This window comes from Dermochelys coriacea, chromosome 1 (assembly GCF_009764565.3).
Source record: "Dermochelys coriacea isolate rDerCor1 chromosome 1, rDerCor1.pri.v4, whole genome shotgun sequence".
Classification (NCBI taxonomy): Eukaryota; Metazoa; Chordata; order Testudines; family Dermochelyidae; genus Dermochelys; species Dermochelys coriacea.
In genome coordinates this window covers 30938939-30961883 of record NC_050068.2, presented here as the reverse complement: position 1 = coordinate 30961883, position 22945 = coordinate 30938939, and the positions used below count along the sequence as shown (strand labels likewise).

The 22945-nt window shown below is 39.9% G+C and overlaps 1 protein-coding gene across 1 annotated transcript in view; it reads right to left on the bottom strand.

Annotated features, from left to right (window-relative positions):
- ARHGAP42 (Rho GTPase activating protein 42) overlaps nt 1–22945 on the bottom strand; it is a 306489-nt gene that overhangs the window by 59294 nt on the left and 224250 nt on the right. The window contains 5 exon segments of the mRNA XM_043504183.1: nt 1828–1890; nt 14490–14529; nt 15481–15559; nt 21283–21392; nt 22151–22251. Coding sequence (XP_043360118.1) covers nt 1828–1890; nt 14490–14529; nt 15481–15559; nt 21283–21392; nt 22151–22251 — 393 coding nt within the window.

Sequence of the window (22945 nt, the reverse complement as noted above, 5' to 3'; positions counted from 1 at the left end):
GCTAATTGTGTTAGTACATTCTAAGACAGAGTCTGTTCTCAAAGCAATTCTTTGTAACAACAACTACTCACACAGAGAGAGACTCAAAGCAATACTCTAACAACAGAAACAACACCCAGAGACTCCCCGCCCTTTTGTTGTATTCATCTCGCTTTGTTAACAATTGTGATTAAAATAGAGATAGAGGATGCATGTGGATAGATGCTTGGTGTGGATAATAACTGAATGATCAGGGAGGTGCCAGCCTAAAAATCCAGTGTCCATCGGTTGAAGAAGGCATCAAGTGGAAATAATCAGAGGACCCCTGGAGGGCAGATTGGAATCCACCCAACAGCCTGAAGAATGGGAGAACCAAAGAACAAGATAACATCTGGCAGCATGGAGCCATCAGGGTTGTGCCATCTGCTGATTGATTCAGCAACAGCATGATGAAGCAATTCCCATAGACTGGCATAGGAAGAAATTCCTATAAAAATGGACTCTAGAAAGTAAGAACTTTGGGGTCTGATTCTGCAAACCAACTTCCAGGAGCATCAGATGTGCATCTGACAAGGCCCTCCTCCCTCATGTCCAGGCCACCTGGTCAGTGGCTTGGCATGAGCAACTCTAAGGCTGGTAACTATGATAACAACCTTGCAGAACCTGTGTGTGTGTGTGTATGAATGAATGTGTGAATAAATATGAGATTGAATGGAATGCTATAGCTATAACTAACTGCTTACTATGATTCTTTCTGTATTCACAATAAATGTGGTATTTTGCCTTTTCCCCTTTAATAAGATCCTGCTGGTTTTTATTTTATAGGTATAACATCCCAAATGCTAAAAATATTTTTTATAGTACAATATGGGAAAATGCTACTGGATAATATTCTATTTCAGGCCTTTATAGTATTATATTTTAACACTCAGATGATGGGAATTTCATGAACCTTGATTTTCAAAGCAATACTGAGCAATGGTAAAAAATCAAGTCAGAAACTAATCTTGACTTGATCTCTTTTTTTTCCTTAGCACCTTTTATTATACAGAGTTCTTAGGTGTAACTAGGGCAAAGTTCTTTTCTGAGGATGTTTGAGAAAAAACAATTATAATTTGTCACAATCTCAAAAGCCTAAACAAGAAGATGCTTCTTAAGTTCAGCCAATTTATTTAGAAAATCATCCCTAATACATATATTTAATTTTAATGTTATTAAATTTTGTCTATTTGTCATATCAAGTTTTACCATTTAAAAATGCTTGTATTATTGGTGCCTCTTTCAACATAACGGCCAAAATTCTGCTCTCAGTAAGGAGCAGATGACCTTATTTGTTTCAGAAGGTTACACAGGAATAACCGAGGACTGATTTATTATAAGTAGTAAAATACTAAATCAGCAGTAGCTAGACTATTATTTTGTTGTTCTTCCCATATAGTGCATACATTTCCTACTATTGAATTTCAGTTATTAAACACAAACAATGGATAAACAATGGATGAAATGTATGCCTGGTGTAAGGCAAATAAAGCTAAGGGAGTAAGCTAGGGATAAATTTGTCCCAATGTGTATTAAGTACAGCTGAGCATTAAATTGACTAATAACAGAAAAGTGTCATTTTTTTTTAAAACAAGAAGTTGCTATAATTTATACTTAAATGATAAATTAAAGAGTCTTTTTGGAAGATTTTGGCAACAGTGTTTCAGGTGTAAAAAGTACAAGTTGAGTGACACAGAGATTCCAAAATGCACTTGGAAAATATTTTCTGTTTAAGCATTGTAAAGTAACCTATATCAGAGAAAACCATATGCATACTATGTAATATATAGAGTGTAATGTAATACATACCTCTTGTCTCAACAGCATGAATACATTTCCTCACAAAGTTAAAACCTGCTTCATTTAAGAACACTATAAATTGAAGAAAAGTACATTATTTACTTTAATCTGCCTTTCCATTTAGCAATATCTTAATGTTAGGATCAGATGTGAGCTCTGTATATTTGTTCATAAGAGCATAGCACCTAAAGGTGGTAACTGTTCTTTATATTATTGTTTAATTACATCTCTATCCAAAAAGAATGCAATCAAAATGTCTGCTCATTAGTACATTCATGTGTGTTCCTTGTTATATTTTTAGTATGTATATTTCAAAACCAGAATTGTTTAACATCTGTTAGAAATAAAAGTGTGGTATCCTAACCCCACCACTTATACGGCCGAAAGCGTGTTTTTGTATAAAAGGATGCACGTTCTAAGAATACAGAAACAAAACACTAAGAGAATGAACCAAACACAGATGCCTACAGTTTCTACTAGACACCATTCCCTCAGCTCAATACTTTGCTGTTTATAGCCCCAGCTCTGCAGAGACTTACACAGGTGCTTCACTTCACACACTCAGTGTCAATTAATTTAAATGAGACTACTAACCATGCATAAAAATGAGCATGAGTATAAGGCTGTCCAGGACCAGGGCCTAGGACATGAATAATATATTTTATGATTGTCTTATTATATCTTAATAAAGTATATACTATGGCTGGGATTTTCAAAGGCACCGAAGGAAGTTAGGTGCCCATCTCCCATTGATTTCCAGGAGTTCAGGTGCCTAATTTCCTTAGGATCCACTGAAAATCTCAGGCTTGTGCGGGTATGTATGGGATAGCTGAAAAGGTAGTACCTCTGCATAAAGAGAGCCACATCCACAAGGTGTGGTTTGCTTGCAGTTTGTCCTGGTGACTACTCAGCTCTCACAAGTGGTTCCAAATTGAGGCAAGTGTACTGCAGCACCACACCCTATGACTTTGCCTTGGCTGGCATGCTAAACCTAATGAGGATAGCTAGCGGTGATAAACACATCTGGCTGTCCAAATGCACAAAGTCTCCTAAGACAAAACCAGCAAAAACAACTTTCAAAGAATAACACTGGTGGAAAAGGTGCTGGAGAAAGCTAGTGGGTAGCTTAAAGTAGTGTTGCAGACTGATTACAATATGCTGATCAACCATAAAGACAGGAGTCATGGTAGAACACTTGGCGAATACTGGACCATAGAATCTGAATGAGGAATGGTAAGAGAAAGAAAATATGCTGGCTTGGTCATCATTGGGACAAACATGGGTCAGCTTCAATTGATAGTATGCAAAGTACGTACAACAACACGCAGATCGGGGAATTACATGATGAAGTTGAAGGATATTTATTGGAACATGGGATGTAAGGACATTATACCAGGCTGGAGCACTTGTGGTAATGATACACGAGCTGAAAATAGAGAAGTGGCAAATCATTGGTCTATGTGAAATGAGATATTGAGAAGGTAAAGGAGAATTCTACCATGACGAGCATAGATATTGACATTGGTAAGAGACGATGGTGGACGATGGTGTAGCATTGGTGCTAAAGCCAAAGATAAAACAGGCTCTCATGGCATTTAACCCAATATCTCCTTGTATGTTGAAGGTGAGATTCAGAATCAAATCTGGTGCAGTTACAGTAGTACAAGTATATGTGCCAACATCAGCAGCACCCAAGGAAGAAATTGAATATTTTTATAATCATCTACAGAAAACAATCCAAAAAGTTTCAAGACAAGACATATTTTTGGTGATGCGAGATTTGAATGCAAAAGTAGAATTGGACTGGAATTCCTGGGCTGCAGCCATAGGCAGAGTTGGATTAGATGAAGAAAATGTAAGAGGAGAAAGGCTACTAAGTTTCTGCTTAAGCAACAACCTGGTGGTAACAAACACACTATTTCATAGATTCATAGATACTAAGGTCAGAAGGGACCACTCTGATCATCTAGTCCGACCTCCTGCACAGCGCAGGCCACAGAATGTCACCCACCACTCCTATGAAAAACCTCACCCATGTCTGAGCTATTGAAGTCCTCAAATCATGGTTCAAAACATCAAGGAGCAGAGAAGCCTCCCTCCAGTCAACCATGCCCCATGCTACAGAGGAAGGCAAAAAAACCTCCAGGGCCTCTCCAATCTGCCCTGGAGGAAAAATTCCTCCCGACCCCAAATATGGCAATCAGCCAAACCCTGAGCACATGGGCAAGATTCACCAGCCAGATACCCAGGAAAGAATTTTCTATAGTAAATCAGATCCCATCCATCTAATATCCCATCTCAGGGGATTTGGCCTGTTTACCCTGAATATTTAAAGATCAATTACTTACCAAAATCCCATTATCCCATCATACCATCTCCTCCATAAACTTATCGAGTAGAATCTTAAAACCAGATAGATCTTTTGCCCCCACTGCTTCCCTTGGAAGGTTATTCCAAAACTTCACTCCTCTGATGGTTAAAAACCTTCGTCTGATTTCAAGTCTAAACTTCCTGGTGGCCAGTTTATACCCATTTGTTCTTGTGTCCACATTGGTGCTGAGCTTAAATAATTCCTCTCCCTCTCCTATATTTATCCCTCTGATATATTTATAGAGAGCAATCATATCTCCCCTCAACCTTCTTTTAGTTAGGCTAAACAAGCCAAGCTCCTTAAGTCTCCTTTCATAAGACAAGTTTTCCATTCCTCGGATCATCCTAGTAGCCCTTCTCTGTACCTGCTCCAGTTTGAATTCATCCTTTTTAAACATGGGAGACCAGAACTGCACACAGTATTCTAGGTGAGGTCTCACCAGTGCCTTGTATAACGGTACTAAAACCTCCTTATCCCTACTGGAAATGCCTCTCCTGATGCATCCCAAAACCGCATTAGCTTTTTTCACAGCCATATCACATTGGCAGCTCATAGTCATCCTATGATCAACCAATACTCCAAGGTCCTTCTCCTCTTCCGTTACTTCTAATTGATGCGTCCCCAACTTATAACTAAAATTCTTGTTATTAATCCCTAAATGCATAACCTTACACTTCTCACTATTAAATTTCATCCTATTACTATTACTCCAGTTTACAAGGTCATCCAGATCCTCCTGTATAATATCCCGATCCTTCTCCGAATTGGCAATACCTCCCAGCTTTGTATCATCTGCAAACTTTATTAGCACACTCCCACTTTTTGTGCCAAGGTCAGTAACAAAAAGATTAAATAAGATTGGAACCAAAACCGATCCCTGAGGAACTCCACTGGTAACCTCCCTCCAACCTGACAGTTCACCTTTCAGTAGGACCCGTTGCAGTCTCCCCTTTAACCAATTCCTTATCCACCTTCTGATGTTCATATTGATCCCCATCTTCTCCAATTTAACTAATAATTCCCCATGTGGCACGGTATCGAATGCCTTACTGAAATCTAGGTAAATTAGATCCACTGCATTTCCTTTATCTAAAAAATCTGTTACTTTTTCAAAAAAGGAGATTAGGTTGGTTTGGCACGATCTACCTTTTGTAAAACCATGTTGTATTTTGTCCCATTTACCATTGACTTCAATGTCCTTAACTAATTTCTCCTTCAAAATTTTTTCCAGGACCTTGCATACTACAGATGTCAAACTAACTGGCCTGTAGGTACCTGGATCACTTTTTTTCCTTTCTTAAAAATAGGAACTATATTAGCAATTCTCCAATCATAGAATCATAGAATCATAGAATCATAGAATATCAGGGTTGGAAGGGACCCCAGAAGGTCATCTAGTCCAACCCCCTGCTCAAAGCAGGACCAAGTCCCAGTTAAATCATCCCAGCTAGGGCTTTGTCAAGCCTGACCTTAAAAACCTCTAAGGAAGGAGATTCTACCACCTCCCTAGGTAACGCATTCCAGTGTTTCACCACCCTCTTAGTGAAAAAGTTTTTCCTAATATCCAATCTAAACCTCCCCCATTGCAACTTGAGACCATTACTCCTCGTTCTGTCATCTGCTACCATTGAGAACAGTCTAGAGCCATCCTCTTTGAAACCCCCTTTCAGGTAGTTGAAAGCAGCTATCAAATCCCCCCTCATTCTTCTCTTCTGCAGACTAAACAATCCCAGCTCCCTCAGCCTCTCCTCATAAGTCATGTGCTCTAGACCCCTAATCATTTTCGTTGCCCTTCGTTGTACTCTTTCCAATTTATCCACATCCTTCCTGTAGTGTGGGGCCCAAAACTGGACACAGTACTCCAGATGAGGCCTCACCAGTGTCGAATAGAGGGGAACGATCACGTCCCTCGATCTGCTCGCTATGCCCCTACTTATACAACCCAAAATGCCATTGGCCTTCTTGGCAACAAGGGCACACTGCTGACTCATATCCAGCTTCTCGTCCACTGTCACCCCTAGGTCCTTTTCCGCAGAACTGCTGCCGAGCCATTCGGTCCCTAGTCTGTAGCGGTGCATTGGATTCTTCCATCCTAAGTGCAGGACCCTGCATTTATCCTTATTGAACCTCATTAGATTTCTTTTGGCCCAATCCTCCAATTTGTCTAGGTCCTTCTGTATCCTATCCCTCCCCTCCAGCGTATCTACCACTCCTCCCAGTTTAGTATCATCCGCAAATTTGCTGAGAGTGCAATCCACACCATCCTCCAGATCATTTATGAAGATATTGAACAAAACGGGCCCCAGGACCGACCCCTGGGGCACTCCACTTGACACCGGCTGCCAACTAGACATGGAGCCATTGATCACTACCCGTTGAGCCCGACAATCTAGCCAGCTTTCTACCCACCTTATAGTGCATTCATCCAGCCCATACTTCCTTAACTTGCTGACAAGAATGCTGTGGGAGACCGTGTCAAAAGCTTTGCTAAAGTCAAGAAACAATACATCCACTGCTTTCCCTTCATCCACAGAACCAGTAATCTCATCATAAAAGGCGATTAGATTAGTCAGGCATGACCTTCCCTTGGTGAATCCATGCTGACTGTTCCTGATCACTTTCCTCTCCTCTAAGTGCTTCAGGATTGATTCTTTGAGGACCTGCTCCATGATTTTTCCAGGGACTGAGGTGAGGCTGACCGGCCTGTAGTTCCCAGGATCCTCCTTCTTCCCTTTTTTAAAGATGGGCACTACATTAGCCTTTTTCCAGTCATCCGGGACTTCCCCCGTTCGCCACGAGTTTTCAAAGATAATGGCCAAGGGCTCTGCAATCACAGCCGCCAATTCCTTCAGCACTCTCGGATGCAATTCGTCCGGCCCCATGGACTTGTGCACGTCCAGCTTTTCTAAATAGTCCCTAACCACCTCTATCTCTACAGAGGGCTGGCCATCTCTTCCCCATTTTGTGTTGCCCAGCACAGCAGTCTGGGAGCTGACCTTGTTAGTGAAAACAGAGGCAAAAAAAGCATTGAGTACATTAGCTTTTTCCACATCCTCTGTCACTAGCTTGCCTCCCTCATTCAGTAAGGGGCCCACACTTTCCTTGGCTTTCTTCTTGTTGCCAACATACCTGAAGAAACCCTTCTTGTTACTCTTGACATCTCTTGCTAGCTGCAGCTCCAGGTGCGATTTGGCCCTCCTGATATCTTTCCTACATGCCCGAGCAATATTTTTATACTCTTCCCTGGTCATATGTCCAAGCTTCCACTTCTTGTAAGCTTCTTTTTTATGTTTAAGATCCGCTAGGATTTCACCATTAAGCCAAGCTGGTCGCCTGCCATATTTACTATTCTTTCGACTCATCGGGATGGTTTGTCCCTGTAACCTCAACAGGGATTCCTTGAAATACAGCCAGCTCTCCTGGACTCCCTTCCCTTTCATGTTAGTCCCCCAATCATTCGGTACCATTCCTGAGTTTACAGATTCATTAAAAATTCTTGCTAATGGGCTTGCAATTTCAGGTGCCAATTCCTTTAATATTCTTGGATGAAGATTATCTGGGCCCCCCGATTTAGTCCCATTAAGCTATTTCAGTTTCGCTTCTACCTCTGATATGGTAATATCTACCTCTATATCCTCCTTCCCATTTGTCATGCTACCATTATCCCCAAGATCCTCTTTAGCCTTATTAAAGACTGAGGCAAAGTATTTGTTTAGATATTGGGCCATGCCTAGATTATCTTTAACCTCCACTCCATCCTCAGTGTTAAGCGGCCCCACTTCTTCCTTCTTAGTTTTCTTCTTATTTATATGGCTATAGAACCTTTTACTATTGGTTTTAATTCCCTTTGCAAGGTCCAACTCTACTCGACTTTTAGCCTCTCTGACTTTATCCCTACATCATCTGACCTCAATTAGGTAGCTTTCCTTGCTGATCCCTCCCATCTTCCACTCCCTGTATGCTTTCTGCTTCTTCATAATCATCTCTCTAAGATGCTTGCTCATCCAGCTTGGTCTACAACTCCTTCCTATGAATTTTTTCCCCTTTCTTGGGATACAGGCTTCCGATAGCTTCTGCAGTTTTGATTTAAAGTAATCCCAGGCCTCAACTGCCTTTAGATCCATAAGTTCTTCAGTCCAATCCACTTCCCTAACTAATTGCCTTAATTTTTGAAAGTCAGCCCTTTTGAAATCAAAAACCCTAGTTGCAGATTTATTTTTGTTAATCCTTCCATTTAGTTTGAACTGAATTAGCTCATGATCACTTGAGCCAAGATTGTCCCCTACAACCATTTCTTCTATGAGGTCCTCGCTACTCACCAAAATTAAATCTAAAATGGCATCCCCTCTAGTCGGTTCAGCAACTACTTGTTGAAGGAATCCATCAGCTATCGCATCTAGGAAAATCTGAGCCCTATTATTATTACTAGCACTGGTCCTCCAGTCTATATCTGGGAAGTTAAAGTCTCCCATGATCACGCAGTTTCCATTAGTATTTACTTTATTAAAGACATCAAAAAGGGCTCTATCCATATCCAAATTAGATCCCGGAGGTCTATAGCACACCCCAAGCACTATCGTAGGAGAGGCTTTACTAGTTTTCTTCCCCAATGTAATTTTTGCCCAGACAGACTCTGTCTTATCCATTGCATCGCTTCTTATTTCTTTACATTCTAACTCATCGTTGATATACAATGCTACTCCACCCCCTTTACCTTTGTTTCTGTCTTTCCTAAACAGCACATACCCTTCAATACCTGTAGTCCAGTCATGACTACTATTCCACCATGTTTCTGTTATCCCTATAATATCTGGTTTCACTTCCTGCACCAGTAGCTCTAGTTCCTCCATTTTGTTACCTAGACTCCTCGCATTGGTGTATAAACATCTTAATTTTTGCTGTTTGGCCTCGCTCACATTTTGTACCCTATTAGGCACAGTCATTCTACAGCCATTATAACCTATTAGACTAGTATCCACACCGCCCTCGCTCCTTATATACATTCTCCTACCCATGGCTGTATCCTTTCTTACTTCATCTTCTTCCCTCTCAATGCTAAAATCTGGCGTGGAGATTTTCCGGACATCTCCCATCCATCTCCCCCCAATTCCTAGTTTAAAGCTCTCTTTATCAGTTGTGCCAGCCTCGATCCTAGAAGTCTATTTCCTTCCCTACTCAGATGAAGTCCATCCCGAGAGAACTGACCTCTGTCCGTGAATGCCTCCCAGTGGCCATACATCCCAAAGCCCTCCTTATAGCACCACTGCCTAAGCCATCTGTTGACAGTCATAATCTTGTCACACCTTTGTTGCCCTTCTCTAGGAACAGGAAGGATCCCACTAAAGATCACCTGAGCCTCAATTTCCTTAAGCGTCTTCCCCAGCCTAGCATAGTCTCCCTTGATACTTTCCAGCGAGAATCTGGCTGTATCATTTGTTCCCACATGAAGGATAATTAGGGGATTCTTTCCCGCTCCCTTGAGGATCCTTTTCAACCTCAGGTCTACATCCCTTATCTTAGCACCCGGAAGACAGCACACCCTTCTATTCTCAGGATCAGCTCTAGTTACAGGCCTGTCTATTCTTCTCAATAAAGAGTCCCCGATCACATAGACCTGCCTTTTCCTGGTGACAGTGCTATTCTCCAGTCTCTCCCCTGTTCCCTCTGGCTGCAAGTTCTTTCCATTCCTATTTTCCCTTACAATTCTCTTCAACCCATCCTGTATCCTCCTGGAGCTCATATTTGGTGTAGTCTCCCTTGACTCTTCCCCTTTTTCTATAGGGCTAGCCTCTCTTCTCTTCTTCCTTACCCTTCCACCTTCAGCCACTACCTGCTGAGCCCCTTCTTCATTTTCCAACTCTGCAAACCTGTTCCTAAGCTCTATTTCTCCTTCACTAGCCCGTCTTTTTCTCTGCCTGGTTCTTTGAGTCACATGTTTCCACTGACCACTTTCCTCATCCAGTCTCTCCTCAAAATTCCCCAGCCCTGCTTCCATCCGTGAGTCTGAGCTTTTCCCTTCAGATACCTCATATCTTTGCTCCATCATCTGCTCAAATGCCTTCCTAAACTCAACGATACTTTCCACCTGCATCTCCAAACCTCGGATCTTTTCCTCCATCAGCTCTATCAGACGGCATTTCATGCAGACAAAACTCTTACCCGTTCCCCCCTCCAGGATCATGTACATACCACAGCTTCCACATCCAGTCATCCTCAATGTGTCTTTCACTGCAGGAGTCACTCCCACAGCTTCCTCTGTATCTGTCATCTCCTTCCCACCTAAATCCTGTTAATCTGGGAAACACAAGCCACACCAAAAAGAACACCCCCCCAGCAAAAGCAAAGCCCAAACAAGCACCACAAGCCAAACTCCCCTTGCAAACTCCCACTCAAACTCCCCTGTTTAGAGCTCTGTTTGCTAGCTCCTGTGCCACTGCCTGACTGGCTGGCTACCTTTATAGGACCCCTAGTCAGAAGGACCACCCCCTAGGCAGGGCTCAGCTGCTCTCTCAGCACAAAGCCCCACCCCCTAATCAGGCTCAGCTGCTCTCCCAGCACAAAACCCCTACACACACAAATACAAATACTAAAAATACAATACCAAGTACAACTACCTTCTCCTCCAACAGAACTCCCACTCCCACTGTTTAGAGCTCTGTTTGCTAGCTCCTGTGCCGCTGCAGCTGTCTTTCAACAAAGAAAGCCACAGAAGAAGTGGACATATGTCACCTAATGGACAAACGAAGAACATGACAGACTTTGTACTTGTGAATCAAGTCTGTTGTCATGCAGATCATTTGCAGCTGATATTGGATCAGATAATAAATTAGGGCTGCCATCAATAGGTTGAGGCTGAGAGCAACTGAAAAAGTGTCAAGAAATAAGATCTACGCCATGGACAAACTGAAAGAGCCAGATTTCAGGAAAATGTACAAAGAATTCATATGGAAAAATATCACATCTTCAGTGAAAGAAGAAATGAACACCGAAGAGACGTGTGTGACATACTGTACCCCAGGTTATCCCTGGTATGCACATATCCACCACTTAAGAACATACGAATGGCCATACTGGGTCAGACCAAAGGTTCATCCAGCCCAGTATCCTGTCTAGCCTGGCCCAAGAATAGCTTCAGCTCCTGAGTGGAGTGGGGAGAGTTCTGCCTACAGTGGCTCTGATTTGCTGTTTATACCTCAGAAACCAATGCCAGGTGCCCCAGAGGGAGTGAACCTAACAGGTAATCATCAAGTGATCTCTCTCCTGCCATCCATCTCCACTCTCTGACAAACCGAGGTTAGGGACACCATTCCTTATCCATCCTGGCTAATAGCCATTAATGGACTTAACCTCCATTAATTTACCCAGTTTTCTTTTAACCCGTTATAGTCCTAGCCTTCACAACCTCCTCAGGCAAGGAGTTCCACAAGTTGACTGTGCGCTGAGTGAAGAACTTCCTTTTATTTGTTTAAACCTGCTACCCATTAATTTCATTTGGTGACCCCTAGTTCTTATATTATGGGAACAAGTAAATAACTTTTCCTCATTCACTTTCTCCACACCACTCATGATTTTATAGACCTCTATCATATACCCCCTCAGTCTCCTCTTTTCCAAGCTGAAAAGTCCTAGCCTCTTTAATCTCTCCTCATATGGGACCTGTTCCAACCCCCTAATCATTTTAGTTGCCCTTTTCTGAACCTTTTCTAATGCCAGTATATCTTTTTTGAAATGAGGGGACCACATCTGTATGCAGTATTCAAGATGTGGGCGTACCATGGATTTATATAAGGGCAATAAAATATTCTCTATCTTATTCTCTATCCCTTTTTTAATGGTTCCTTGTATATGGTTATGACATTTTGTACAAAGAATGCCTTGTTAGGTATCCCTTGAAAAGTTATGATTTGCTGAATTGTATTATCCTGTTTAAATGTGTGTATCTTCATTGTATATGAAGTTATGAGATTTTGCTATATGTTTACATGTTGTGAGTCTGGGAAATGCTCAAATACTAACTCCTGAGAGAAAACAAAAGAGTGATCAACACCTAGCCAGGTGGCCATCACTGGCTATTCTCCAGCAAGGGTGTAGAAAACAAAGACAGTTGCTCGAGCATGTACACTATGGGGGCAGCCTAACCCCATGACACTATAAGATTTTCCCTGAACTGGGAAAAAGTATAAATAAGGCACAGTAACATTACCAAGGCGCCTGCATCTTCCCCCTATCTCTACACAAGGAAGCAAGATAGTGGAGATCTCTCTGTTCTAGACTGAGACTTTGGGAGGGGCTGGACTTTGCTTTTGGGTGGGAGAATTATTAGCCTGGTAAAATTTAGGAATTAGATAGCTGTTTTGCTATTTTATTTCGTTTTGTAATCAACTCTAATCTTCTATGCCAATGACACTTAATCACTTAAAATCTATCTTTCTCTAGTTAATAAACTTGGTTTGATGTTTAATCTTAGACAGTGAGTTTGTCAAAAGTGCTTGGGGGATCTGTTCAGATTACAGAGGCTGGGGCATATCCACTACCCTTTGAAGAGCAGCAAACTAATTAATGAACTTGCATTGCTCAAGAAAGTCTTGAGCAGTGTAAGACACACATTTCTGGAGTGTAAAACTGGAGCTGGGGGAATTTGCTGGTGTCTCCCTACATACAATTCATGAGTGGCTTGAGAAAGTCTTTATGCAACTAAGCTGGGTGTGCCTTTGCACACTGATGGATGAATTAACAGAGCCTGGAGTGGTTTGCTATTGACTAACATGGCAGTGTAGGAGACAGCATGGGCAGGAGAGGAAAAGAAGGCATAGGAGCTCCACAGTCCAGATTGCACCCTGGGGCATGGAACAATGTGGAACAATATAAAAACGGGATTACAAGCACAGCTGAACAAGTGTTGGGCTACAAGGCCAAAACAAAGAGACCAAGGTGGATAATAGATGAAGTACTGCAGCTGTGGGACAAACATAGGAAGCTGAAGGAGAATAAAAAATAGGACTAAAGTCTTAGAGCTAAATACAATAGGCTGCTTAGAGAGAACACAGAAAGCAAAGAGAGACAGAAACAATTGGATAAGTGAACAATATAAGGCAGTAGAAGAATATGTGAAGAGAAATGTGGCACAGGAACGGAATTGTAAGATGAGAGAACTGAGTGGGACATATGAGTTGAAGATGTTGGCTGTGAAAGACAAACATGAAGCAACTGAGCATGAACAAGCGAAGAATAAATGATGGAAATAATATTTTGAAGAGCTGTACAATGTGCAGAACACAGTAGATGAAATGGTTCTAGAAAAGTTTCCCAGAACAAATGAGGGCAAAAAGATGCTGGAATTCTTAGACAAAGAAGTAAATATCTCAAAAGTTGAAAAACAAAAAGGTAACAGATAATGACAATGTAACTGCAGAGATACTGCAAGCAGGGGAGGAACACTTGGTAAATGTGATGCACAAACTATTCAACAAGATTTAAAAGCAAGTGCCGAACAAATGAGGGAAAGTGATAATAGTGCCGATCTACAAAAAAAAAAAAAAAAGAGATCGGAGTGAGAATAAGAAACTACAGAGGGATCAGCTTAGTGAGTGTGTCAGGAAAAGCATTCACCAAAATGTTGTAGAGGAGAATGAAGAGGTATATGGAAGTGGCTCTTGCAGAACTGGCTGGATTTAGATCAAAATGAAGTATAATAGATCAGTTATGTGTGATAAGACAGATATCAGAGAAGTATACAGAACATACATACATATATACCAGAAGCTGCTAGTAATAGCTCACCTTAAGTGATCACTCTCTTTACAGTGTGTACGGTAACATCCATTGTTTCATGTTCTCTGTGTATATAAATCTCCCCACTGTATTTTCCACTGAATGCATCTGATGAAGTGAGCTGCAGCTCACGAAAGCTTACGCTCAAATAAATTTGTTAGTCTCTAAGGTGCCACAAGTACTCCTTTTCTTTTTGCAAATACAGACTAACATGGCTGCTACTCTGAAACCTGTCATTATACATAGAGTACTGCTTTGGAACCAGGTTAGCCAGAAGCACGATTTATTTTATTTTCTCCCAATTTATATTTGATTATAATACAAATATTGAAGACTTTTTCACACCTGATGTAACTGACCCTTGAGACAGAATGCACTTTCTTGCAAGTTGACAGAAAAGAGTAATTCTTGGCAATATATGAAAATATAATTATGTAATTTGTAACCTAATATGCTTGAAAACAAGGACATTATACTGTAGAAATCCAGGTATATTTAATAATTTTACATAACTAAAAAAAAAACTTACTTTCTTCCTTCTTGCTAATAATTGCTGGCAAAGTGTAAATCTGAAAAAGAAAACATTGCAATATGAACATTTGTGACTTCCAGGTCAGTTAAGAGCTCTCAAGCCGGTGCAGACATATTTTGCATTAGCATGTTGCATTGGGCAAGCCTTGCCTCTGCCATTTATTTACTAAACAGTCATTGTAAATGGGCTTAACAAGCATAAAACTTAAAATGTTGCCTCTAGCAGGCACTCTCTCTTATGAGAGTTCAGTTCAACTACACGTTTGGGTAGCTGAAAGATGGTAGTGAGTAGCCAGAATTGTAGATTCTGTATTGTTATATGTGAACCCCGTTTACTCTCAGCCCTAACTCCTTGGTTGGACCAGTTCAGTGAGACCAGGTACCATCTAGCTCATAATTCTGAACAATCATTTTCTCCCTTTTGGGTCTACATGTGGAGCTTTGCCATTGTATTTGATGGAAATCTCAAGTGTAGGTTAATGGCAGGATGAAATCTCAGGTGAGCTTCTTTCATCAACACCTACCAGCCTCCATCACAGTTTCTTTTCTCTGCAGAACTTTAAAGGTGGTGATAATGCTGCTCAAAGGCATCACCCCTAAGATGACTTGCTGTCACCAGTCTGGAGAGCACAAATTCACAAATTGTGCCTGTGCACATGTATCCCGTATGCCAACGAAATATGCTGTTGGCTGGATTGTCAATATCCCAACTAAAATAAGTGACTCAATGCATGACTACAGATTGAGATATACTATTTTTTCTGCTTCATTATTAATTTAATGATTATCTTATCATTCGTGTTTATTTTGCCACTGCTTTGTCCATACAGCTTGTGAAATACCGTTTGCACGTACGAATTTGTGTTGTAAAAATTTATGTAAATTGTTTATCCGTGTTTGAGATATTTTGAGATGCACAGCAATTTGTTCTTTTCACTTCTGTATACAAGAAATCTGAACTCATAATAAATAACAACAAATTTCCTTACTGGTTCCTTTCCATCCATAGCTTCCAGCCAAAGTTTCCTGTTGGACTCTGAAAAAGCCTGTAGTGTTATGATCCCGTGTCTATTAAAACAAAATATATATTATTTAAAACATATTAATTATTTTTCCAACCAATGATATTTAAGATAATTTTAACAGGAAATGTGATTTAGTCTAAACATAATTATTTACTTTTTTGTAGTGTTAGGCATGTATTTTGACCTTTCTGTGTCTGTTTTTTGTCTCTGTGAAACTGGGATAATAAAACTTACTTTGTCACAAGGGAGTATAAGACTTCATTAGTTAACATTTGAGAATCTCAGATGAAATGTGGTGTCAAAGTGTAACTATGAATTGTTTATACAGCTGATAAAAATAAAATTAATTCATTAGATGTGCCTACTTAACTAATGGAAGAGGTGCTGTAGAAATGGTTTTTTTAGTGATACAAAAGCACACACACCTACTAACAACTAAGTGTAAATATTACTTATATATAAACTCAGCTGTATAAACAATTCATAGTTCTGGATCTTTTTGTCTGCATCAGTGAGCTACTTTAAAAGTGATGCCAGTCCAAAAAGTGGCAAACATGGAGCGGCAAAGAAAAGCCACTTTAAGAAGCTTTGCTCTCACCTGTCTAAGACCCATCTATTCAAAACTTTTGACACCTTGTTCAAACCCACAGTCTTCCTTTGCCAAATATAGAAATAAAAGATACTACATTTATACTCATGACCCCCCAGAGCACTCTCACCACTTAATTATAACATTTTTCATGAAGGACATTGGAGAATATGAAAATATAGATATACACAAACAGAGCTCCACAATACTGAAGAAGAAATGAAAAGTCTGCCTCATTAAATCAATATTGGATGTTATTCTACAAATTATGTGCTATCTCAACCACAAGATATTAAGAAGCTACCGGGTGAAATTCTACAGCCTGCAGCATGCAAGAGGTCAGATTAGATTATCACAATGTTCTCCAATAGCTTTAAAATCTGTGCATCTCTACACATCATATATATATTTAAAATGTAAAGGGTAAGTTACAGATTCAAACCAAAACAGGGACAGAGAGTGGGATACATATAAAGAATCCTCCTACCTAATTGAGGATTTGATAAACATTTTCCACCCACACATAATGTTTCACAAAACATTTTAAACTATACAACCTTGGGCCAAACTCTGATTTCTATTACACTAGTACATATGAAGCGTGACTCCTTGACACCTAGAGACCAGGGACTGACGCCGGGGACTCTGGCAGTAAGCCAACCTGCGCCCAGGGGCTGATGGTGCTGTTCAGGCAAGCGCTGGCGGAGCAATCCCTGTGGTGGGAAGCAGTGCCGCACGGATGGAGACTGCTGGAAGGGTCCCAGAGAAGTTTTACCCCTCGAATGGTGCACCTCAGTGGCCGACATGGTCGGTACCAGAAGGGACGGTATGTCCTTAGTGGCCTGAAAGGCCTCCAGTTTGGACGGCACGCCAGGTACTGAGGCCTCTGCCACTTTCCAGGATGGCAGGTGGGTCTTGAAGTGGGCTCTACAGCTCAATGGGAGTCGGAGATTGGCCACCATCTGGAGGGGAAGAGCTGCCCCATGCAGATCTTTGCTCTCTGCCAGCTCTCTCCTTCCCTTCATGGGACAAAGCATTCCCAGGTTTTCTTAGCTTTTTTGCGGGTACTGGGGATGGAGATTGGCGGCGCACTCTGCGCTGAGGCCGCAGTGCTTGGAGTAGAGTCTGATCTTGTCGGCTCCGAGGACAGTGCAAGGGCCGACTCCATGAGGAGCACTCGGAGATCAATGTCCCGCTCCTTCTTGGTCCGTGGCCTGAAGCTCTTGCAAATGCTTTCTAGCTTAACACTAAGGGAACTATTAACTATACAACATTAAACAACTATATACAACAAAAAGAGAAGAGAACACTTTAATCTCTTTGGTCACTCGATTACAGACCTAAAAGTGGCAATTCTTCAACAAACAAACTTCAAAAACAGACTCCAACGAGAGACTGCTGAACTGGAATTAATTTGCAAACTGAATACAATTAACTTAGTCTTGAATAAAGACTGGGAATGGATGTGTCATTACACAAAGTAAAACTATTTCCCCTTGTTTATTCCCCCCCCCCACTGTTCTTGTCAACTGCTGGAAATGACCTACCTTGATTATCACTACAAAAGGTTCCCCCCCTACCCCTGCTCTCCTGCTGGTAATAGCTCACCTTTCCTGATCACTCTTGTTACACTCTATATGGTAACACCCATTGTTTCATGTTCTTTGTGTATATAAAATCTCCCCACTATATTTTCCACTGTATGCATCCAATGAAGTGAGCTGTAGCTCACGAAAGCTTATGCTCTAATAAATGTGTTAGTCTCTAAGGTGCTACAAGCACTCCTTTTCTTTTTGTGGATACAGCCTAACACGGCTGCTACTCTAAAACCTATATACAACAAATTCACTACTAGACACAGTAGAGACAGGGAAGCTTGTCAAAGGAAGGAAACATTCCAGCGCTGTCACTGGCGGTAAAAAGGAACTGAGGGAGAGGGGAAGCTGGTGGCGCCCCTTATACTGGTGCATATGCGTGCCACTCCAGTGGGCACCAGAGCTGGTCCACTACCGATATCACTGAGGCAAAACATCCAGCACTGGTGCATGTGGCGAGCATACACACCTACAATGAAATGGACGTGAGCAAGCACTTGAAGAAGTATATATGTTATGTGCAGAACTGGTTACAGTACTGCAGTACAATAAAGATAAGTGACTACTAGAAGAACTCATAAAAATCTGAGCTGAAAACTGCTGAGAACAACATTTGAGTAAAATTTAAATTGTTTCAATTAGATGTGTTGCTTCCTGTTAACAGTTTAAAAGTTTTCATATCAGATTGTTTCTTTCATTTAGTGCAGTGGTTTTCAATCTTTTTTCATTTGTGGATCCCTAAAAAATTTTGAATGGAGGTGCAGAGCCCTTTGGGAATCTTAGACAGTTTGCGGACCTCTAGGGTCCCAAGACCACAGGTTGAAAACCAATGGTTTAGTGAAATGTTCACTTCAGTCTATGTTGTCTTATCAGCACTTGCAACATCTCCATATAGATTCTGAGTACTAGGTGGGAGAGGATTGAGTCTCATGAGATGAGAGGCTTGGAGGTGGAGGAAGAGTTGCTCATAACAGTCCTTTCCAGATCTTTAAAGACTTTGTTGTATCTTATAAACTGTATGAGTAAATAATTATTCAATGAAGGCAAAATCCTGCAAGTTACCAAATGCCCTGCCTTTCTGACTGAAATTAATCACTGTTGAGGATACTCAACAATGCTCAGGATTACATCTTAAAAAAACTTAAGCCTAATCTTTAAAATCAGTACACAGTAATTTAAAATCAGTCGTTAGCAACTTTGTGTTCTTCCCAATTCCCCTATGCTTTATTAGTGTATAAATTAAAAAACATGGAACAGCAAGGAAGTATTTTATCATTACAAATACACTTGACATCAGAGTCTCCCTTTCACAGAGGAAACCAAGTTTCAATTTATGTCATCCAGAAGTGATTAGTGCCACTCTTTGCATATGGGCTGCCTGCCAACTGATTATTTCTCGGTATCATATTGACCAGAACTTTTTATCTACTCTGCTGACATACGTAAAGTCCACTAGTTTCCTGCTAAATATGGAACCGATTTCAAAACTTGACTTTTCGTCAGTCTCCTTCTCATAATAGTATTTTAAGCAACCTTGTGATCTAGTGTGCTTTCAACTGTTTTGTCTGCGTTTTCAGAAAACATTTAGGTGTAAACTCTCTGCATTTTAACTTGTAAAAGCAAGTCAAAATAAACAAGACTTGTTAAACCAAGTTAAAATTAACTAGTTTTATTCCAAGTGTATAACTCCATTTAAAGAGAACTAAAAGAATTTAAGATCTTTCTAAAAATTGAAAGACAAAACTTACAATAGCATTACCATCATTTTGTCTGATAAAGTTAGTTCTGATATATTTTGAACTTTGCATTTGAACCACTCTCTGATTTTGGTTTTCCAAAACAAAATTGTAACCTATGTTTTTTTTTTTTTTAAACAAAACCAGAACAAGAACAACTCAGTTTTGCCCATATTTCTGAAATTAAAGGTCACCAAATATCAAGTAATTTATCCCAACATATCCCCAACCCAAATTTGTAGTGTTAATGTCTGCATTTTACCTATTCTATTAATACAGGACTTCAGATTACAGGTATATTTATCTTTCACGTGCACAAAATTCACCACAAAATTAACATGTTATAAAATAGTGACATGGCTGCATAGTACATTACTATTGTTATTGTAGTCACAAAATATTTCTCAGAGAAAGACCATGAAAGATTTATATAAATAGTGTGAATTTACTAATTCTGTTTATATCACCATGATTTTAAGGCAGATGTTTATCCACCGCTTCTCTCCTGTCCACTAGCCCAAAATTCTTAAAAAAGAACAAATATAACTTTCACTGAGTATTTGCATTCCCGCCCCCCCCCAAATGCTGTAAAACTGTTCCTATTCATTTCATGCAATTAAATATATCCAGTAGTACCTCGAGAAACACTTGTACAGCTATTTCAGCATATGGGAAAAAATAAACTTTCTTAACTTTAACTTGAATAGGTAGAAATAGATTTAACTTCCACATAATTCATGGATAACTAGAAACTGTGAAAAAAACAATTTGAGAGAGACATGGAATGCGTGTGTGAGAGCGAGCGAGCACGTTTTTTTTTTAAGACATTTATCACATGGGCCAAAATTCTAAAATTAGCCTCCTTAATAGAATCATAGGACTGGAAGGGCCCTCGAGAGGTCATCTATTCCAGTCCCCTGCCCTCAAGGCAGGACTAAGTATTATCTAGACCATCCCTGACAGGTGTTTGTCCAACCTGCTCTTAAAAATCCCCAATGATGGAGATTCCACAACCTCCCTAGGCAATTTATTCCAGTGCTTAACCATTCTGACAGTTAGGGAGTTTTTCCTAATGACCAACCTAAACCACCCTTGCTGCAGTTTAAGCCCATTGCTTCTTGTCCTATCCTTAGAGGTTAAGAAGAACCATTTTTCTCCCTTCTCCTTGTAACAACCTTTTATGTACTTGAAAACTGTTATCATGTCCCCTCTCAGTCTTCTCTTCTCCAGATTAAACAAACCCAATTTTTTCAATCTTCCTTCACAGGTCAGGTTTTCTAAACCTTTAAATCATTTTTATTGCTCTTCTCTGGACTTTCTCCAATTTGTCCACATCTTTCCTGAAATGTGCTGCCCAGAACTGGATACAATACTCCAGTTGAGGCCTAGTAAGCGGGGAGAAGAGCGGAAGAGTTACTTCTCATGTCTTGCTTACAATACTCCTGCTAATACATCTCAGAATGAGGTTTGCTTTTTTTGCAAAGCATTATACTGTTGAATCATATTTAGCTTGTGATCCACTATGGCCCCCAGATCCCTTTCCGCAGTACTCCTTCCTAGGCAGTCATTTCCCATTTTGTATGTGTGCAACTGATTGTTCGTTCCTAAGTGGATATTGCATTATAAGGTTTCCAAAAAACATATATGTCTATCCAACGTGGTTAATTGTGCATGGATAATACACACATGTAGTGTTATTTGTTTTGTGGTCAGAAAAATAGGTTCTGAGCAATTAGGAGCACACATTTGAAAGTTTGGCTTTATATGCACATAGTTAGTAAGTAAATACATTTACATACACTTTATTAAATAACTAATAATGTTCTTTAAAAAAAGAACCTCAAACCTTTCAGATACTTCAATATCAAAACAGAAACGTTTGTCAATTGAATCAGTCTTTCTCCGGATGCAGGATTTTAGCTTGAATATTTCTGGTGAGCTTGTGACAAGGCCATTCTGTAAGACATACAAAAAAAGAAAATCAGCATGCAGAGACTACGTTGATAAAATAAAGCCCTGATCCTGTGAATATTTACACACAGGCTTAAACCCCTCTACTCTGCTTAAATTTAAGCATGTATATAATTGCTTGCAGGGCTTAAAATTATACAAGCACATTATACAATCATTTTTTCTCTCTGTCATATATATACTGTAAGAGACAAAATTACTTAATGTACTTTCTCACATAATTGTTTACCATTCTTCAGACAGTTCAACATAATATATTTAATAAAATGTCTAATTGTGAAAGTTTGCTTTGAAAACTCTCTCTCTAAGTAAAACTATTGGTATTTATCAAGTCATAAGAACCTAAGTCTGAAAATGTATCTACATATTTAGATCTGATAGGATTAAATGTCAATCAACTTTTAAGGAATAAAAATGAGGATGTCTAACTCATATTTCTGTGCTAAGTATGGTCGTTTTCTTACCTGTTCGGAGATACCACAGATAATGATGATATTGTATTTAGCATGTAAACCAGTGATGGAAAAAGTAGATATTTTCATTTGAAATACTTAATATGATCTTTATTTTCATAAGTAAAAACATTTGTTAATCATCTTGTTGATCCATGACAGAGGGCATTTTGTTTACCCTAACTTCCCTAATACATAATTTTTTCCTCAAAAATACATTTAGTGGATAATATAAAATACACAAGCTGGATCTCATGTATATACTAAGAGATATGTCAAGATAATACTCACCACTTTCCCACCAGACTTTGTTTCAGCTCCACTCATTGTAAATGTTTTTGTCCCTTTATCATAAGTACAGTAATGTTTTACCCAGGTAAATCCCAGGGGTCCTAGATGAAAGAAATGTAACGTATTTTTTTTAAATATGGACATTTTACCACAATTTTATCATATTATGGATACATGGAGAGGTCTGGTGTAAGTACCTGAGCACAGGATGAGGAGTCAAAGTCCCCTACTCTACTTCAGGCTCTAACGCTGACTCATTCCTGAACCTTAGACATGTCTTTTAAGTCTAATTTTGAAGTGCCTCAATTTTGGGCCGCCCAATTTAAAACTCTGAGGGTTGGATTTTCCCTAGTGGGATGCACCTGCAGCTCTCATTCATGTCGACCGTAGTTGGAGATATTTAGCATCTCTGAAAATCAGGCCTCTTGTGTTTGAGTGGGTAAATATGTCTTTACGGAGGCAAGTAACTTGGCACCCAGCTTTGAAATTTTAGCCCAAACATGCCTGATTTGTGACATTATACTTGTTATTTATAACCCATTGTCAATGTGAATACAATCCATTTTAAATACAATTTTATTTTATCCTGGCATCGACTACTATCAAAACTTTGTTCTGAGGGATACCTAGTGCTCCTTTTCTCCAACTCGTACTCACCCTGCTATTTCTACAATACATTTGTTATAGCATTTTACAAATTTGCTTTTTGGGAAAAATTAAATAACTCATTGTGTCATAGTCCAACAGTATCTTTAACCTCTTGTGTATTACTAGCAATAAACGTGTATCGTTTTA